General features: G+C 40.4%; 1 protein-coding gene across 2 annotated transcripts in view; it reads right to left on the reverse strand.

The window, feature by feature from the left end:
• Positions 1-8,084: 8,084 nt before the first annotated feature.
• The window catches only part of TBK1 (TANK binding kinase 1), a 40,949-nt gene continuing 34,826 nt past the window's right edge, over positions 8,085-14,207 (reverse strand). The window contains exons 21-22 of one of the 2 annotated variants that reach the window (XM_061639837.1): positions 13,750-13,821; positions 8,085-10,998 (exon numbers count right to left, since the gene is read on the reverse strand). In XM_061639837.1, the coding sequence (XP_061495821.1) occupies positions 10,947-10,998; positions 13,750-13,821 (124 nt within the window). In that variant the 3' untranslated portion in view covers positions 8,085-10,946. The remainder of the gene's footprint in view (positions 10,999-13,749; positions 13,822-14,207) is intronic. The other variant, XM_061639838.1, reaches the window with a different exon arrangement.

A 14,207-nucleotide genomic window follows, 5' to 3' on the forward strand; every position in this document is an offset into this window, starting at 1 on the left:
CAAAATTATCATGCTTCTGAAACACTCATAAATGTATGATGACATCATATCATAAAAAATAAGGAACTGGGGGTGCCCACCACAAAATATGTTTTGGGCTACCACAAATCATATACACAGGAGAGTGTACTCTACAAGGTGTCATGGGATCCCCTGAGGACCACAGCTTTCTGTGGGAACATGGCAGTGGTCAAGCACACTGCATACCAACAAAATATGGAGGGGGGAAATGATGGTGCCCACTGCAAAATGTGCTTTGGACCACCACAAATCATACACACAGATATCTGAGACAGTGTTCTGTACAAGATGCCATTGGATCCCTCCTGGCCAAGAGCTTCCCCTGAAGTTTTTATAAACACTTGTATTAAAAATATTTTTAAAAATACTCCAATCAGTGTGTCTGATTATACATTATTATAATCCTATTTAAAATGTTTTGTTTCCTTAACCCTCACTTCCCTAAAACTGCAACCAAATCTGTCATACATAGCTGTTATAAATGGTATAGTTGACAATATTCTTGTGCAGATATGTAACCTTTATCTGTTTAGTTGATTCTGAAGAGTTGTTAGTTCCCTGTTCTGAGTTCAAGATTTCTTGTTGGGCACATGGAAGAACTTTCTTGCCAGTTGAAGGTTGAGTCAAATGGGAATCTACTAACTGTGAACAATTGACGAAAAGCAACCTGCAACTTAAAGCAGCAGCAGCTACCCTCAGATGCCCAAAACAAGGCCCATTTATTCATCGGATGACTGAGCCCAGGTGATGAGGTCACCAGTTTGCTCTCTGAGTGTTGTCCTACTGTAGTGTTGTTTTTTAAAAATTGGGTGTGACAAATACACTACAGTACTTCTTAATAAATATGACATGTTATTGCCCTGGTAACTGACCATACACAGTGACGTCCAAAGCCATAGACTATTCAGGAGAGCTGACCATTAATAGAGGGAGAAAAGTAGAAGGGGGCAAAATTGACCTGTTCATGTCACTTATAGATTCTAGTTAAGGTTGTGAGAATATTCCATTAAAATTAAAAACATCCCTACCATTGCTATATAAGGATATTTTAAATGTGATAAAGGGACATCTCTTTCCCACACTTTGAAAGCCAACCCTCTCTCCCCACAAACTCTCTTGCAATAATCAATCAGGTTTAGGGCTGACATCCACCCTTGCATCTGAGCCCTTAGGTTTGCACAGCATAGTGGGGAAAAGTTTGGACTCCCTTTGGGATCGTTGCTTTGAAGTTACCACAAGGGTGAGTGTACCCCATTTTTTACTTGTTTGTTCTTGGCGCATTGTTCTTTAAGTGAGATGATGATGCTTCTTTGGAAAATACAAAAAAGGACACACATCTTTAATCCTATAATAATGGGTAATTACAAAATACAAATTCAGAGCAAATACAGGAAGATAATAAAAATATCAACTTGCTGTCAATTAGTGAATTGATCTACAATACCATCCTTGTCAAATTGTGAATGGAGTAAAACAATTGGAGAAGTTGGTGTGTACCGGTAACTTTTATATTTTTTTAAAAAAATATTTAAAATATTTTTATTTATAAAATGCCATTCTGTACAAAAACTACTTACCAAGGTTAACAGTAGAAAGCTTAAAAAGGATACAAGATAAGTTTATATAATTCTATATATACCCTATTAAACTACATGTTTGTATTAGTATTATTGTATACAAATACTATAAAATGTTATCGTACGCCAAAAATTTCAATACAGCCATAAATAAAGATGAGTTACATCTAAATTTTCTTCCAAATACTATATATCGGTAAATATTCATATAATCAAAAATATACAGTTTCCTATTCAGTTCTCAGCTTCCTCAAAGGCCACCTCTGAAAGCTTCATTGAATCACTCTTGAATTCACATTCGTCTAGATCTTCTTGAAGACAGTCTATTCTCTTGCTTTGGTCAGGGGCCTGGCTTTTATGCTCGAGCCAGTCTTCCTCCAGCCAATCATTTTAAAGAGTAGAATTCTGCCCCCTCATCGGGCCACTACATTAGCCCATTGCAGCAATCTGTACCGTTGTAGAAAATTGTCTTTATTCGGTTGCTTGAACTTCTTCAGATAATTTCTCCAGTAAAGCTATATTGCAGACATAGTTCATCAATTTCTGTAGAGTACCTCCATCTTCAGACCATCAGTTCTTGGCTATGACTTGGCTTGCAGCCACCAACAAAATGATAGCAGTTCTGTATATTGTAGCTCTGCATTTTGACCATCATAAATTATTAATAAAGAAAGAGGTGGTGTTGCATCTCAAGTTTCATTCAGCAACACTTGACCCCCAAAACATATGTATTCTTGGACATTCCCACCACATATGTATATAAATGCCAATACTTCTGCAGTTTCCTCTAGCAATTTGGCTTAATTGTTCCATAGATCAATCTTAATTTTTTTTGGTGTTAAAACACCAATGGTGTAATATGCAGAGCTTGGAAAAGTTACTTTTTTGAACTACAACTCCCATCAGCCCCAGCCAGCATGGCCAGTGGATTGGGCTGATGGGAGCTGTAGTTCAAAAAAGGAACTTTTCCAAGCTCTGGTAATATGTTTAAATTATTCACATTCATTTCCACTGATACAGATTTTAACTGTTTAATCTTTCAAAACTGCGTCTTAGTTCTTCCTTGTAATGTTGTTTCCTAAATCTTTTCCCCAGCATTCCTTCGGTCCTAAGAAAGTGTCCATGTTTACTTTCTCTATTTTGTAACACAATGGAGAAAGTAACCATGGGCACTTTTCATAAAGCCAAAACCAACCCTTTAAGCTATAAATCAAATAATAAATAGCTCCATTATCTGTTAGTGAAGTTGGCCGAGATTTGACTTGGTACAATACCAGTGGAAACTGGTGGCTTTGATGTCAGTGGGGCAGTGAATCCACTCCAGGTTTTAGTCTGAACTTTCAAGGAGCTGTCTAAGCTGCTGAGTGTTATAACATGTATAACATATATAACGTTGCAGAGTCTAACCTCTTTCAACTGATCCTTAATTTGTTGCAACTGATCCTTAATCCTTAATAATGTGCAATGATCATACACACATCACAGTACCTGTGGAACTGCCCCTTAAGAGTTCTAAGAATTCTTGTTATGAAAAAGATACTATGGAAGAAACTGGAATTACAGGCCAAGAAACAGTTCCTCATGGGGTGTTTAAAAAAAAAAAAAAAGTTTTCACAGGCATAAAACAACAAACAAAACAGATCCAAGAGGTCTTAAGCAATACAGTAAGAGAACAGGAGGATACAAAGTAAAGAGGTACAGTCATTTGGGTGCAACATGTCAGATCCGTTTTTGCAGCATTTGAAAACTATCACACCTCACACCTGCACTGATGTGTGTTTGCAAAATGGGTCAAGAGAGCTGGGTTGCCATGCCACCCTATACCATGTGTTGTAGAATTTATAAAGGGAAAAAAAGGAAGCCCAAATCACCATAAAGGCATTGCTTTCTACAATGTCCTCTGCCAGTTCCAAGCTATGAGTTAACTTTTCAGAGCACTTTATAGAGTACATATCAGTGTCTAAGAGTGGCGCAAGACATTTTGTCGTCTGAGGCAAGATGGTGCCCATTCCACATCAGAAACTAACTACAACACTGGAAATGGGATAGCATTTCCCCACTGCACCTGAGGCAGCAGGTGAGTTTAGAAGGCTCAGGAGATGCCATGTGTTAATAGGGGAATGGCTGTAGGGGCTCAGGAACAACAGCTGAGGGATGCTCTTCTTCCCAACAGCGAGTTCAATGGGATTTCCTGCCAGGTGGATTGCAGTATAAAGCACTTTAAGTTTTCAAAAACAACTTTGGCTTAGTTTAGAATCTACAATAAATACAAAAGATAACTGAGCCTTCTGGAAAATAAATGTTTGAACAGTGATTTTAAAAATTAAATTCCAAGTTGCCTTAATCAAAATGGGAAAAGCATGTTACTGATCTAATGTCTGTTCTCCTCAAATGCACCAGTTGTTAAGTTCTGGTCCTGAACCCACAAATCCACCCAAAGCAAAAGAGGGAAGCAGGCGAATGGGTGAGAAAGTTAAGAAATGGATGGGTTGCTTTCAGAACCCAACATCTCTTCCAAGAGGACTCTGAGGATGACTTGCAGCTCACAGAGATCACCATTCTGACCACTAGAAGAAACATCCCCCAACTTTCTGTGTCTTGTTTTAACACTGAGAATAGACAAAAGTACCACAGATAGAATTCTTGCACCTTTTGTGTCCTTAATCATGCAGAGGTTGTGATGAAGAGCACAGTCCTATCGAATCCCTCCTCAGAAGGAAGTCCTGTTGATTCCTCCCAGATGAGTCCAGCATTGCTGCCCTAACCAGGCAGGATTTTCCTCCTCCCACTTGAAATGGCATGTTCATTAATAGCTAGTTTTTTGTTTTTGCTGCTTCAGCTACATGGTTTAGAAGAGGAAGGAGGTAAAGACATGGTGAGGAAGGGACTAAGAGATTTGCTGAAGCTCTGGCACTGGCAGTGAGACAGAGGGAGGGTGATGGGGACTATTTGGCAGGAATAGACAACCCACTTCTGTTGAGAGATTATCAAATGTTTTGAGTGGCATTGAACTCATTAAGCAGGCTCTAGGAGTGCTGATATATTTGTCTCCGGTATCAGTAGCAAGCTAGGCAACAAAAGTAAACTTTGTTTAGTCGTCCTTTCCATATTAAATGATATTGCTTTTAACAGATCCATGCTGGAGGGCTTGGCAAAATGGATGTCATTAACACTACAGAAATGTAAATCAGTTCTTCGACAAGCTCTGTTCTGCCAAGAAATAAAAGGGGCACATATGCCTTAAGGGAGGTTTTGGGATGCCAAATTATTATTATTATTATTATTATTATTAAATTTGTATCCCCCCTTCCCCCCAGCAGGAGCCCAGGGCAGCAAACAAAATGCTAAAAACACGTTAAAACATCATAAAAACAGATCTTAAAACACATTAAAACAAAACAGCATTAAAATAGTTTTTTAAAAAAAACAACTTAAAAAAGGGTTAAAAACATTATTAAAAAACATGTTAAGCAATTGTAACACAGACGCAGACTGGGATAGGTCTCAACCTAAAAGGCTTGTTGAAAGAGGAAAGTCTTCAAAAGGCGCCGAAAAGATAGCAGAGATGGCGCCTGCCTAATATTCAAAGGGAGGGAATTCCACAGGGTAGGTGCTGCCACACTAAAGGTCTGTTTCCCATATTGTGCAGTACAAACCTCCTGATAAGGAGGTTTCTGCAGGAGGCCCTCACCTGCAGAGTGCAGTGATCGACTGGGCATATAAGGGGTAAGACGGTCTTTCAGGTATCCTGGTCCTGAGCTGTATACCAAAGATAGAACATTGAACTTGACCCGGTAGCAAATAGGCAGCCAGTGCAGTTCTTTCAGCAGCGGGGTGACATGTTGGCGATACCCTGCCCCAGTGAGCAGTCTCGCTGCCGCATTTTGCACCAGCTGCAGCTTCTGGGCCAACCTCAAGGGCAGCCCCACATAGAGCACATTACAGTAATCCAGCCCGGAGGTTACCAGTGCATGGACAACAGTGGCCAGGCTATCCGGTGTACAAACGGCCAAAGCTGGTAAAAAGTACTCCTAGCCATGCAGGTCACCTGGGCCTCTAGTGACAAAGATGGATCCAGGAGTACCCCCAGGCTACGGACCTGCTCTTTCAGAGGGAGTACGACCCTATCCAAAGAAGGCAACTGACCAATTATCCAAACTCGGGAGCCACCAACCCACAGCACCTCCGTCTTGCTAGGATTCAGACTCAGTTTATTGGCCCTCATCCAGCCCACCACCGAGTCCAGGCAGTGGTCCAGGCCTTGCACGGCCTCTCCCGATTCAGATGTTATGGAGAAATGGAACTGGGTATCAACAGCATACTGCTGACACCTCACCCCAAAGCTCCTGATGACTGCTCCCAAGGGCTTCATATAGATGTTAAACAGCATGGGGGACAAGATGGTACCCTGCGGCACCTCACAGCACAGCTGCCAGGAGGCCAAAAGACAGTCACCCAATGCTATTCTCTGAGACTGACCCTGGAGATAGGATCAGAACCACTGTAAAACAGTGCCTGCAATACCCATCTTACCAAGTCGGCCCAGAAGGATACCATGGTGAATGGTATCAAAAGCTGCTGAGAGATCAAGTAAGAATAACAGGGTCACACTCCCCCTGTCCTTCTCCCAATAAAGGTCATCCATCAGGGCAACCAAGGCCGATTCAGTCCCATAACAAGGCCTGAACCCAGACCTGGATGGGTCAAGATAATGTTTCATCCAAGAGCGCTTGCAGTTGCTGCACCACAACCCTCTCAATCACCTTCCCTAGGAAGGGGGTATTTGAAACCGGTCGGTAGTTGTCACAAACCAATGGGTCCAGGGTAGGCTTTTTCAGGAGTGGTCGAATCAAGGCGGCTGGAACCACTCCCTCCTGCAATGATGCGTTGACCACACCCTGGATCCACTCGGTCAGACCCCCTCAGCAAGCTTGAATAAGCCAAGGGCGAGGGTTGAGAGGACACTTTGCTGGCCGTATCATCGCAAGCACCTTGTCCACGTCATCAGGCCGCATCAACTGAAACGGTTCCAAAGAAGTTGCAACAGACGTTGCACTGGACACCTCATTGGGGACTACAGTAGATGTGGATGGGGCATCAAGATTACTATGGAGGCGAGCAATTTTACCCTCAAAGTGCCTTTCAAACAATTAACAGTGGGCCTCCGAAGGGTTTAAGACTCCATTTCCTGGAGTTGATGTCAACAGACCAGACAATACGGAAAAGCTCAACTGGACGGCTACTTGAGGATGCAATGGAGGGAGAGAAGTGGGCCTTCTTCTCCGCCCTCACCGCCATACAGTAGGCATGGTTATGATGTTTTACTTGTGCCTGATCAGACTCACAGCACATCTTTCGCCACTTGCGCTCTAGCTGTCGTCCAGCCTGTTTTATTGCCCTTACCTCACTGGTGTACCAAGGTGCAAGCCGGGCTCCACAGTGCCGGAAAGGGCGCTCGGGGGCAACCGTGTCGAGAGCCCGACGCGCCTCGCTGTTCCACAGCGTGACAAGGGCTTCAATAGGGTTACCTGCTCTATCTACTGGGAATGCTGGAGTGCATTCAGATCTCAATGTCAAACAATCCTAAACAGGGTGCCACGATTACATCTAGGAACTGCAGGCTTACATGATAACAGCACACTTCAAAACAGGGTGGTCCACAGTACTGCCATTTGCCCTTCCGGAAACTAGTACTGCAGCATCTCCTTCCATTCATGCAGGCTTATGCATTATTTTTGATTGTGCTATGTACCTGCAAGCAGCTTTGGGCTGGTCAGGATCCAAAGCCATCTTCTAGAATACACTCCGCCAGATATACAGGTGTATGATTTATGGTGGCCCAAGCCATATTTTGGGTTGGCACCTCCAGCCCCTTATTTTTTTCCTACAAATATCTATTTTTGCTATTGGTGGCCTGCATAGAAGTGTTTGACTGTGCCAGGTGCCTTGAGGAAGCTCTGGGCCATGCAGGATCCAATTTCATATTGTAGACACTCTCTTGGGAGTGTGGGTGTATGATCTGTGGTGGCCAAAAGCATTATTTTGCAGTGGGCACACCCAGTTCCTGATTTTTTATGGTTATGATGCCATCATGCTGGAATTGCTTTTTAATTTTTTTTAAAACAATATGTTTTTAACCCCTTTAAAAATATGTTTTAAAAGCTTTTTCAAAAAAATGTTTTTAAAGTTGTTTTGTTGTATTTTAATGTATTTTTTTATGATGTTTTGATGTGTTTTTAGTGCTTCTGTTTGCCGCCCTGGGCTCCCGCTGGGAGGAAGGGCGGGATATAAATCAATTAATAAATAATAAAATAAATCACACATTTATGAGTGTTTTGCAAGAATGATAATTTTGATTGAAGAAAGTTATTGTTCAGCTCAAAGGGGGAGTCCTCTAATCATGAAGATATAGGATATGGGATATTTCAAAAGTTATTTACTTCAGTGTTTAGGGACAGAAGAACTTTTTTTTGGTGTTTTGAACTTTCAAGCAAGGAAGGTATTGGGAACTAGTAACGAACTACAACATTGTGCTTTCATTTTAAAATGATATTTCAACCTATTATCTTCCAGACATTGTTAGCAATGTTATATAACATTCAGTATTAGCATCTAGCCTTGAAGTATGACGGACATAGCTTACATATCAACACCACCAATTCATCATATCAATGAAAAGGAATTAGAAGTGTGAAAAGAGATTTATTTCTCACTCTGCTGCCTAACTTGTGATACATTACTTCTAAAAGAATTGTAACAAGTTGCATAGCCACTGCTGATGGAGTTACAGTCTAATAAATGGTAGGGTTTTCCTACAAATTAATATTAAACCACAATGCAAAATATTAAACACTACAAAAGAAGCAAGCTGTTCTATTTTATGGTTTACCACATGTTTATTATTCACATCGTGGGGGCTTTTTTTCTTGTTGAGGGTTGCAAACCCTGCAGGGCAATCTGTTGAGGGTTTTGTGCAAGCAGTGAGCAGAACCAGACCTGAGGAAAGGCAGAGTCAAGAGACAAAAAGCATTCTAGATTATACTGCACTGATTCAATTTTCATCATGGCTACCACAGATTAGAATTCCTAATCCTATGCAAATATCTTCAGAAATAAGCCCGCTGGGTTTGATGGGGTCACTCTCAAACACATATAGAGAGGGTTTTTTTTAGTACAACAGACCAATACAGTAGTTTTGGAAAGCAAGTGAAAGTAATTCATTTCTTATTTTAGCATGCTATACACACATATACATATAAGGTAGAAGCCTACCAGTTTGATTTCAGACAGCTGGAGAAAAATCTCTCTCCAACCCAGAAAAAAAGTTTTTAGAAAAATATTTTTAAATAAATAAAATACTGCCCCCTCCTCTGAAGCTACATGGGAAGATGGTGAAATTGCTTTAAAAACCATTAACTATATAGAAACTAACAAAAAGGAAGGAACTCTGATAGGATAGAAGAATGGGGCAGCTTCTAGAGGTGTTAGGGGTGACAAAAATGTGGTCAGGAGCTACACTATGATTTACACTATTCATTTAAGACTGGTTTCAGTATAAAAAAAGATAAAATCCATAATTCCCCATTTCCTCGCCTCAACAATTATGTTATTGAGCAAAAGGAATTATACAAAATGATGATTCTGTAATATAAAAATGATACCATATAATAAGTATATTACAGAAACATAGCCCCACCATTTCTAAATAGGCATTTACATACAGTAAAGCAGCAAGGTTTCACATGCAGATTTACTACCTATGGTTTCAGCAATCCTTCCAACCAGATTGTGATCCCTCCCCACCCTTTTGAAGTTCCATTTATTAATAGGATTTAAGCAACTTGTGCAGGATTGCATCCTTGCCCATTATAGATTGCCTGTTATTTGTCTGTGCACTTTTGTAAACATCACAATGTGAGGGAACCCATCCTCAATCAACACAAAATGGAAGAACTGGAACTAGAAACTTGGTTGTTGCCCACAAAGTGATGAAAACTGGGGATATAACAGTCAAATAGAATCGTTCATTTGATCTACACAAGTCCCATTAAAAGAAATGCATGAAGGCATCAATCTATCTAATTCTAAAATAGTCTCAGATGAATTGGGTCTGTCCCAGGGCTGATCCAGAATAAATTGGCTGAGAACTGCAGCCTTACTTTTTTGACATAAAGGAAAACAAGTTCCACTGAAGTCAGTAAGACTGGATTAGTTTGTTTTTGGATGTATACATGTTATGTAGCATTACAAATTAAAAAAGCAATGTCAGGAGGCCAGCAGAAGCTAACTTCCCTGCTACCTTCTCCCCAAGATAATTTCCCCAGTGCTCAACGGAAGGCTGGCCCAGTGTGCTGAATGGGGTGGACTATGGATAAGGAGGTCCCCCAAATCAGGCAGAGGCACCTTTGATAGGTCAGGAAAGTGCCCACTTTTCAGGGATCTCCTTTTCCCTACTAATTGCATAAACATTTATGCAAAAGCTTTATTTCAATGGTCAAATGTTTCAAAGTTACTATTTTTCTACTATTTTATTAGAACTTAAGGATAGAAACCAGTATATGGTCCGTACCAGTCTTATTGTTTAAGATAAATATGCTTCCTTCATGAGAAATTAATGCTACTTTTAAAATGATGTGTTTCAAAAATACCAAGAAGAATTAACAATATCCACAGAATTTGAGACACACTGTATACTACTAAAGAATGTTTTTAAAAAATGTTGCATCTTTCCTGTCACCTGTGATTTAGCAGATGGAAGAGTCACATTGTACTTGCTTCTAAGACCCGAATTGGCAAATTACACATACTCAGAATGAACATGATTAAAAATCCAAAACTATTTCCTTCATACTCAGTTTAGACAGATCCTTTTTAAAGAGATAGGAGAATGTGATTATGTCTCTTGTTTGCATTTGGCAAACATCTCTTCACAGGAAATGAAAGCAGGGACAATTTGAGATGATCATAACTGAGGTATTCAGCGTTCAGGTAGCTTAAAGGGAAGCCCATTCACCTTTAAAAAACAGTAGGATAGTTCAAGACCACAATTTCTCTAGCAATGTTCACGAATAAACAAGCTAGGGCAGCATTTGAAGCAAATGCATTATATCTGTGTGCTCACCACAATATGCAGCCATAATTATTTTACAAGGGAAATTGTGATGATACTCAAAATGCTAAGATCATTTTTAACATAACCAAAAGAAATATAGTATCTATATTTACATTAATATACATATTTACATGCTTTTGTTAAATACTGAGGGGAAAGCTAAGCGCAGAAAATTCTTTCAACATATAAATTGCTCTTTCTGTACAAAGTCAAATTCCACCATGGTAAATATACAGCTAGATACAATCCACATTTCGAGGGCCACCGTCCATCGTCAAAGCACCAAACCTAAACAAAGACATACTCATGTTTAGTCATAGCATTTAACAATGTCTTTGGTATGCAATACTAAGTGATGATACTGCAGTGCAATGGTATTTGTGAGGGATGATTTCCAGAGTATATTTCTGCAAATAGTCCCGACTTGTGCCTCTTGCAGAAAACACTAGCCTGGAGGTTCCAGGCTAAGGCTACAATCCAATACACACTTACCTGGGAGTAAGTCCAATTGAACTCAATGGAGCTAAATTCTGAATAGACATATATTGGATTGCAGCCCAAGTTAGTTACACTTAGTTATGACAGCAGTCCCAGTGACTTCAATGGGAATTAACTCATGTCATTGATTTCTATGGGATCAGAGTTCAACAAACTTAGTCTGGATCCAATCCACTAGCTTGAATTCAGTAAGCCTCTACCCAACCATGAGTTACTTCCGTTTGAGCTTGAGAGGGAGTTTTCCAATTTCTGCTAATTCTCCTCTAGCTACAGTGTAGTGTAGTTAGTGAAGGGTGCTGAGAGTTGCTAGGAGACACCCTGTTCCCCTCACAGAGCTTCAATCAGAGTGGCTGACTGTTAAACCACTCTGGCCACTGGAGCTCTCTCAGGGGAATAGGAGTCTCCTCTCAGCACCCTTCACAAACTACACTTCCCAGGATTCTCTGAAGGAAGCCATGACTGTCTCACGTGAAATCAAAGTCTGGTGTGGGTGTGGCCCCTTGATTAGGCAAGCGAAGCAGCTGTGAGTCTGGCTTTTAGAACACTGACAGTTGGTTCTTACTGAGCATGCCTGACATTATCATTCAGTTCAATGCAAAGAAATTTAAATTAATTAAAAATCAGCCAGGCATTTTTTAAACTTTGAAACTGAAGAAGATGAAGGTCAGAGTATGGGGCAAGGTCAGTAACAGGAGTACAGGTACTCTGTCAACATGGCTGATTTTTAATGAATTTCAATAAATTATGAGGACTCAGAGAGAAAAGTCCAAAAGGCAGCTGGTTTTTTTCCTCTCTCTCTTTAGAATTTGAACTCTTGATTCTTTCTGACTGTTTTGTTTATCGCCATGAAAATTGCGAGGGTTGTTAAGCAAGCATTTCTGAGTTCAGGACTATAAGTTGTGTAAGGTTTTGTTTTGAAATGAGCTTATGGGAATGAGCTTATGAGAATGGCATTGGGGGGTATTTTCAATTTAACATTGCGGAATGTGAAAAATCCCCACTGGCTATACTCTCGTGGCTGTATAATATTGTAGAAAATATCACAGAAGTTCTGCAAGTTTCTTAAGCTGTTATCTATAAAACTAGCATGTGAATAAAACAATGGTAGCTATCTTAAAATCAAAAGTTTTTAAGGAGACAAAGGAATGAAATTTTATTCTTGCTTTGAATGTCATTCAATCTCTTCTTCAAGCTATGGTGCCATATTATTATCAGTACCCATTTCAGTGAGCCTAACAACAACCAGAAGGCTTCTGTGCTGCACAATTTAAATTTTGAGGGGTGTGTGTTATTTTGCTATTCTAGAGATCTATATAAGATTGCTCCAGTATTCATAACCAATTATGAAAGCTATTTTGCACAATCTTTTTTTAAAAAAACTGTATCACAATCTGATTTCCAGAGAGTAACGTAACAACTGGAACCACACCTTTTTCACATATGCAGTCAGCAGCAGGTAACTGCTGCCATTTGGTATGATCCCACACTACAGTCATGCATTCATAAATAAAACTGTGTGGGTCTTTCCTACCCAATTGACACTCTTTCCTGGTGGGGGGTGCCTATTACATGAGAAAGATGCAAGCGATCAGCATCTTTGCACATAATTCACATATGTAGTCATTCAGATGTGCACCTCTGAAGTGTGGGAATGCACCATGCAGAAGTAGCTCTCTTGCAGCTGGTTGTACACAAGAAGTCAATTTGAAACAGGCCTTCCACAAGTGGTGTGCCAGCCCTTCACATGCACAAGAAATTCTCAAAAGATGTGCACAGCTACTTGCTCACTGAATCCACTGAAAATGCTTGGATCTCAAAGTTCATTAATATTATTATTTATTTGTTTGTTTGTTTGTTTAATTTGTATCCCGCCCTTCCTCCCAGCAGGAGCCCAGGGCAGCAAACAAGGCACTAAAAACACTTTAAAACATCATAAAAACAAATCTTAAAATACATTAAGACAAAACAGCGTTAAAAACATTATTAAAAAACATTAAGCAATTCTGACACAGACACAGACTGGGATAGCTCTCCACTTAAAAGGCTTGTTGAAAAAAGAAAGTCTTCAAAAGGCGCCGAAAAGATAACAGAAATGGCGCCTGCCTAACATTCAAAGGGAGGGAATTCCACAGGGTAGGAGCTGCCACACTAAAGGTCCGTTTCCTATATTGTACAGAACGAACCTCCTGATAAGATGGTATCTGCAGGAGGCCCTCACCTGCAGAGCGCAGTGATCGACTGGATATGTAAGGGATAAGACGGTCTTTCAGGTATCCTGGTCCTGAGCTGTATAGGGCTTTGTACACCAAGACTAGAACCTTGAACTTGGCCCAGTAGCAAATGGGCAGCCAGTGCAATTCTTTCAGTAGCAGGGTGACATGTTGGCGATACCCTGCTCCAGTGAGCAGTCTCGCCGCCGCATTTTGCACCAGCTGCAGCTTCCGGGCCAACGTCAAGGGCAGCCCCATCTAGAGAGCATTACATTAGTCCAGCCTGGAGGTTACCAGTGCATGAACAACAGTGGTCAGGCTGTTCACTTACCTTTCTAAAAGATGATTATTCTCAGCTAATTCTTTAACAACACCCTCCATTTCTTCTTTCAGTTTCTTCATACTGCAAGTGAAAAAGAAAGAAAGAAAGAAAGAAAAGGAATGCACTATTTCATGCTAGACTCTCCATTAAAACTCTTTATAAAACTACTGGTGTCTCATGAAGGCTATTTCTTTAATATAATGAAACAGGAAGTGAAACAGATTTCTAAAACATGCCCAAACTCTGTATGACTATTTAAAGAGAATGTTTCCAGTAACTTTCAGCTCACTGAAGACTAACCCTATTTAGGCATTCTAAATCCCTGACATGATGGAGAGAAGGGATGAATGTCCTAGTTCCATCGCTGTCACCCTCAATAAGAATGTCTGAAGCAGGGAGCCTCTTCTATTTGTGTACTTTCCCCATGGTCTCCTAGGCTTCTATATCATATGGGGAGCCTACCTGAG

This window comes from Rhineura floridana, chromosome 8 (assembly GCF_030035675.1).
Source record: "Rhineura floridana isolate rRhiFlo1 chromosome 8, rRhiFlo1.hap2, whole genome shotgun sequence".
Taxonomy (NCBI): Eukaryota; Metazoa; Chordata; class Lepidosauria; order Squamata; family Rhineuridae; genus Rhineura; species Rhineura floridana.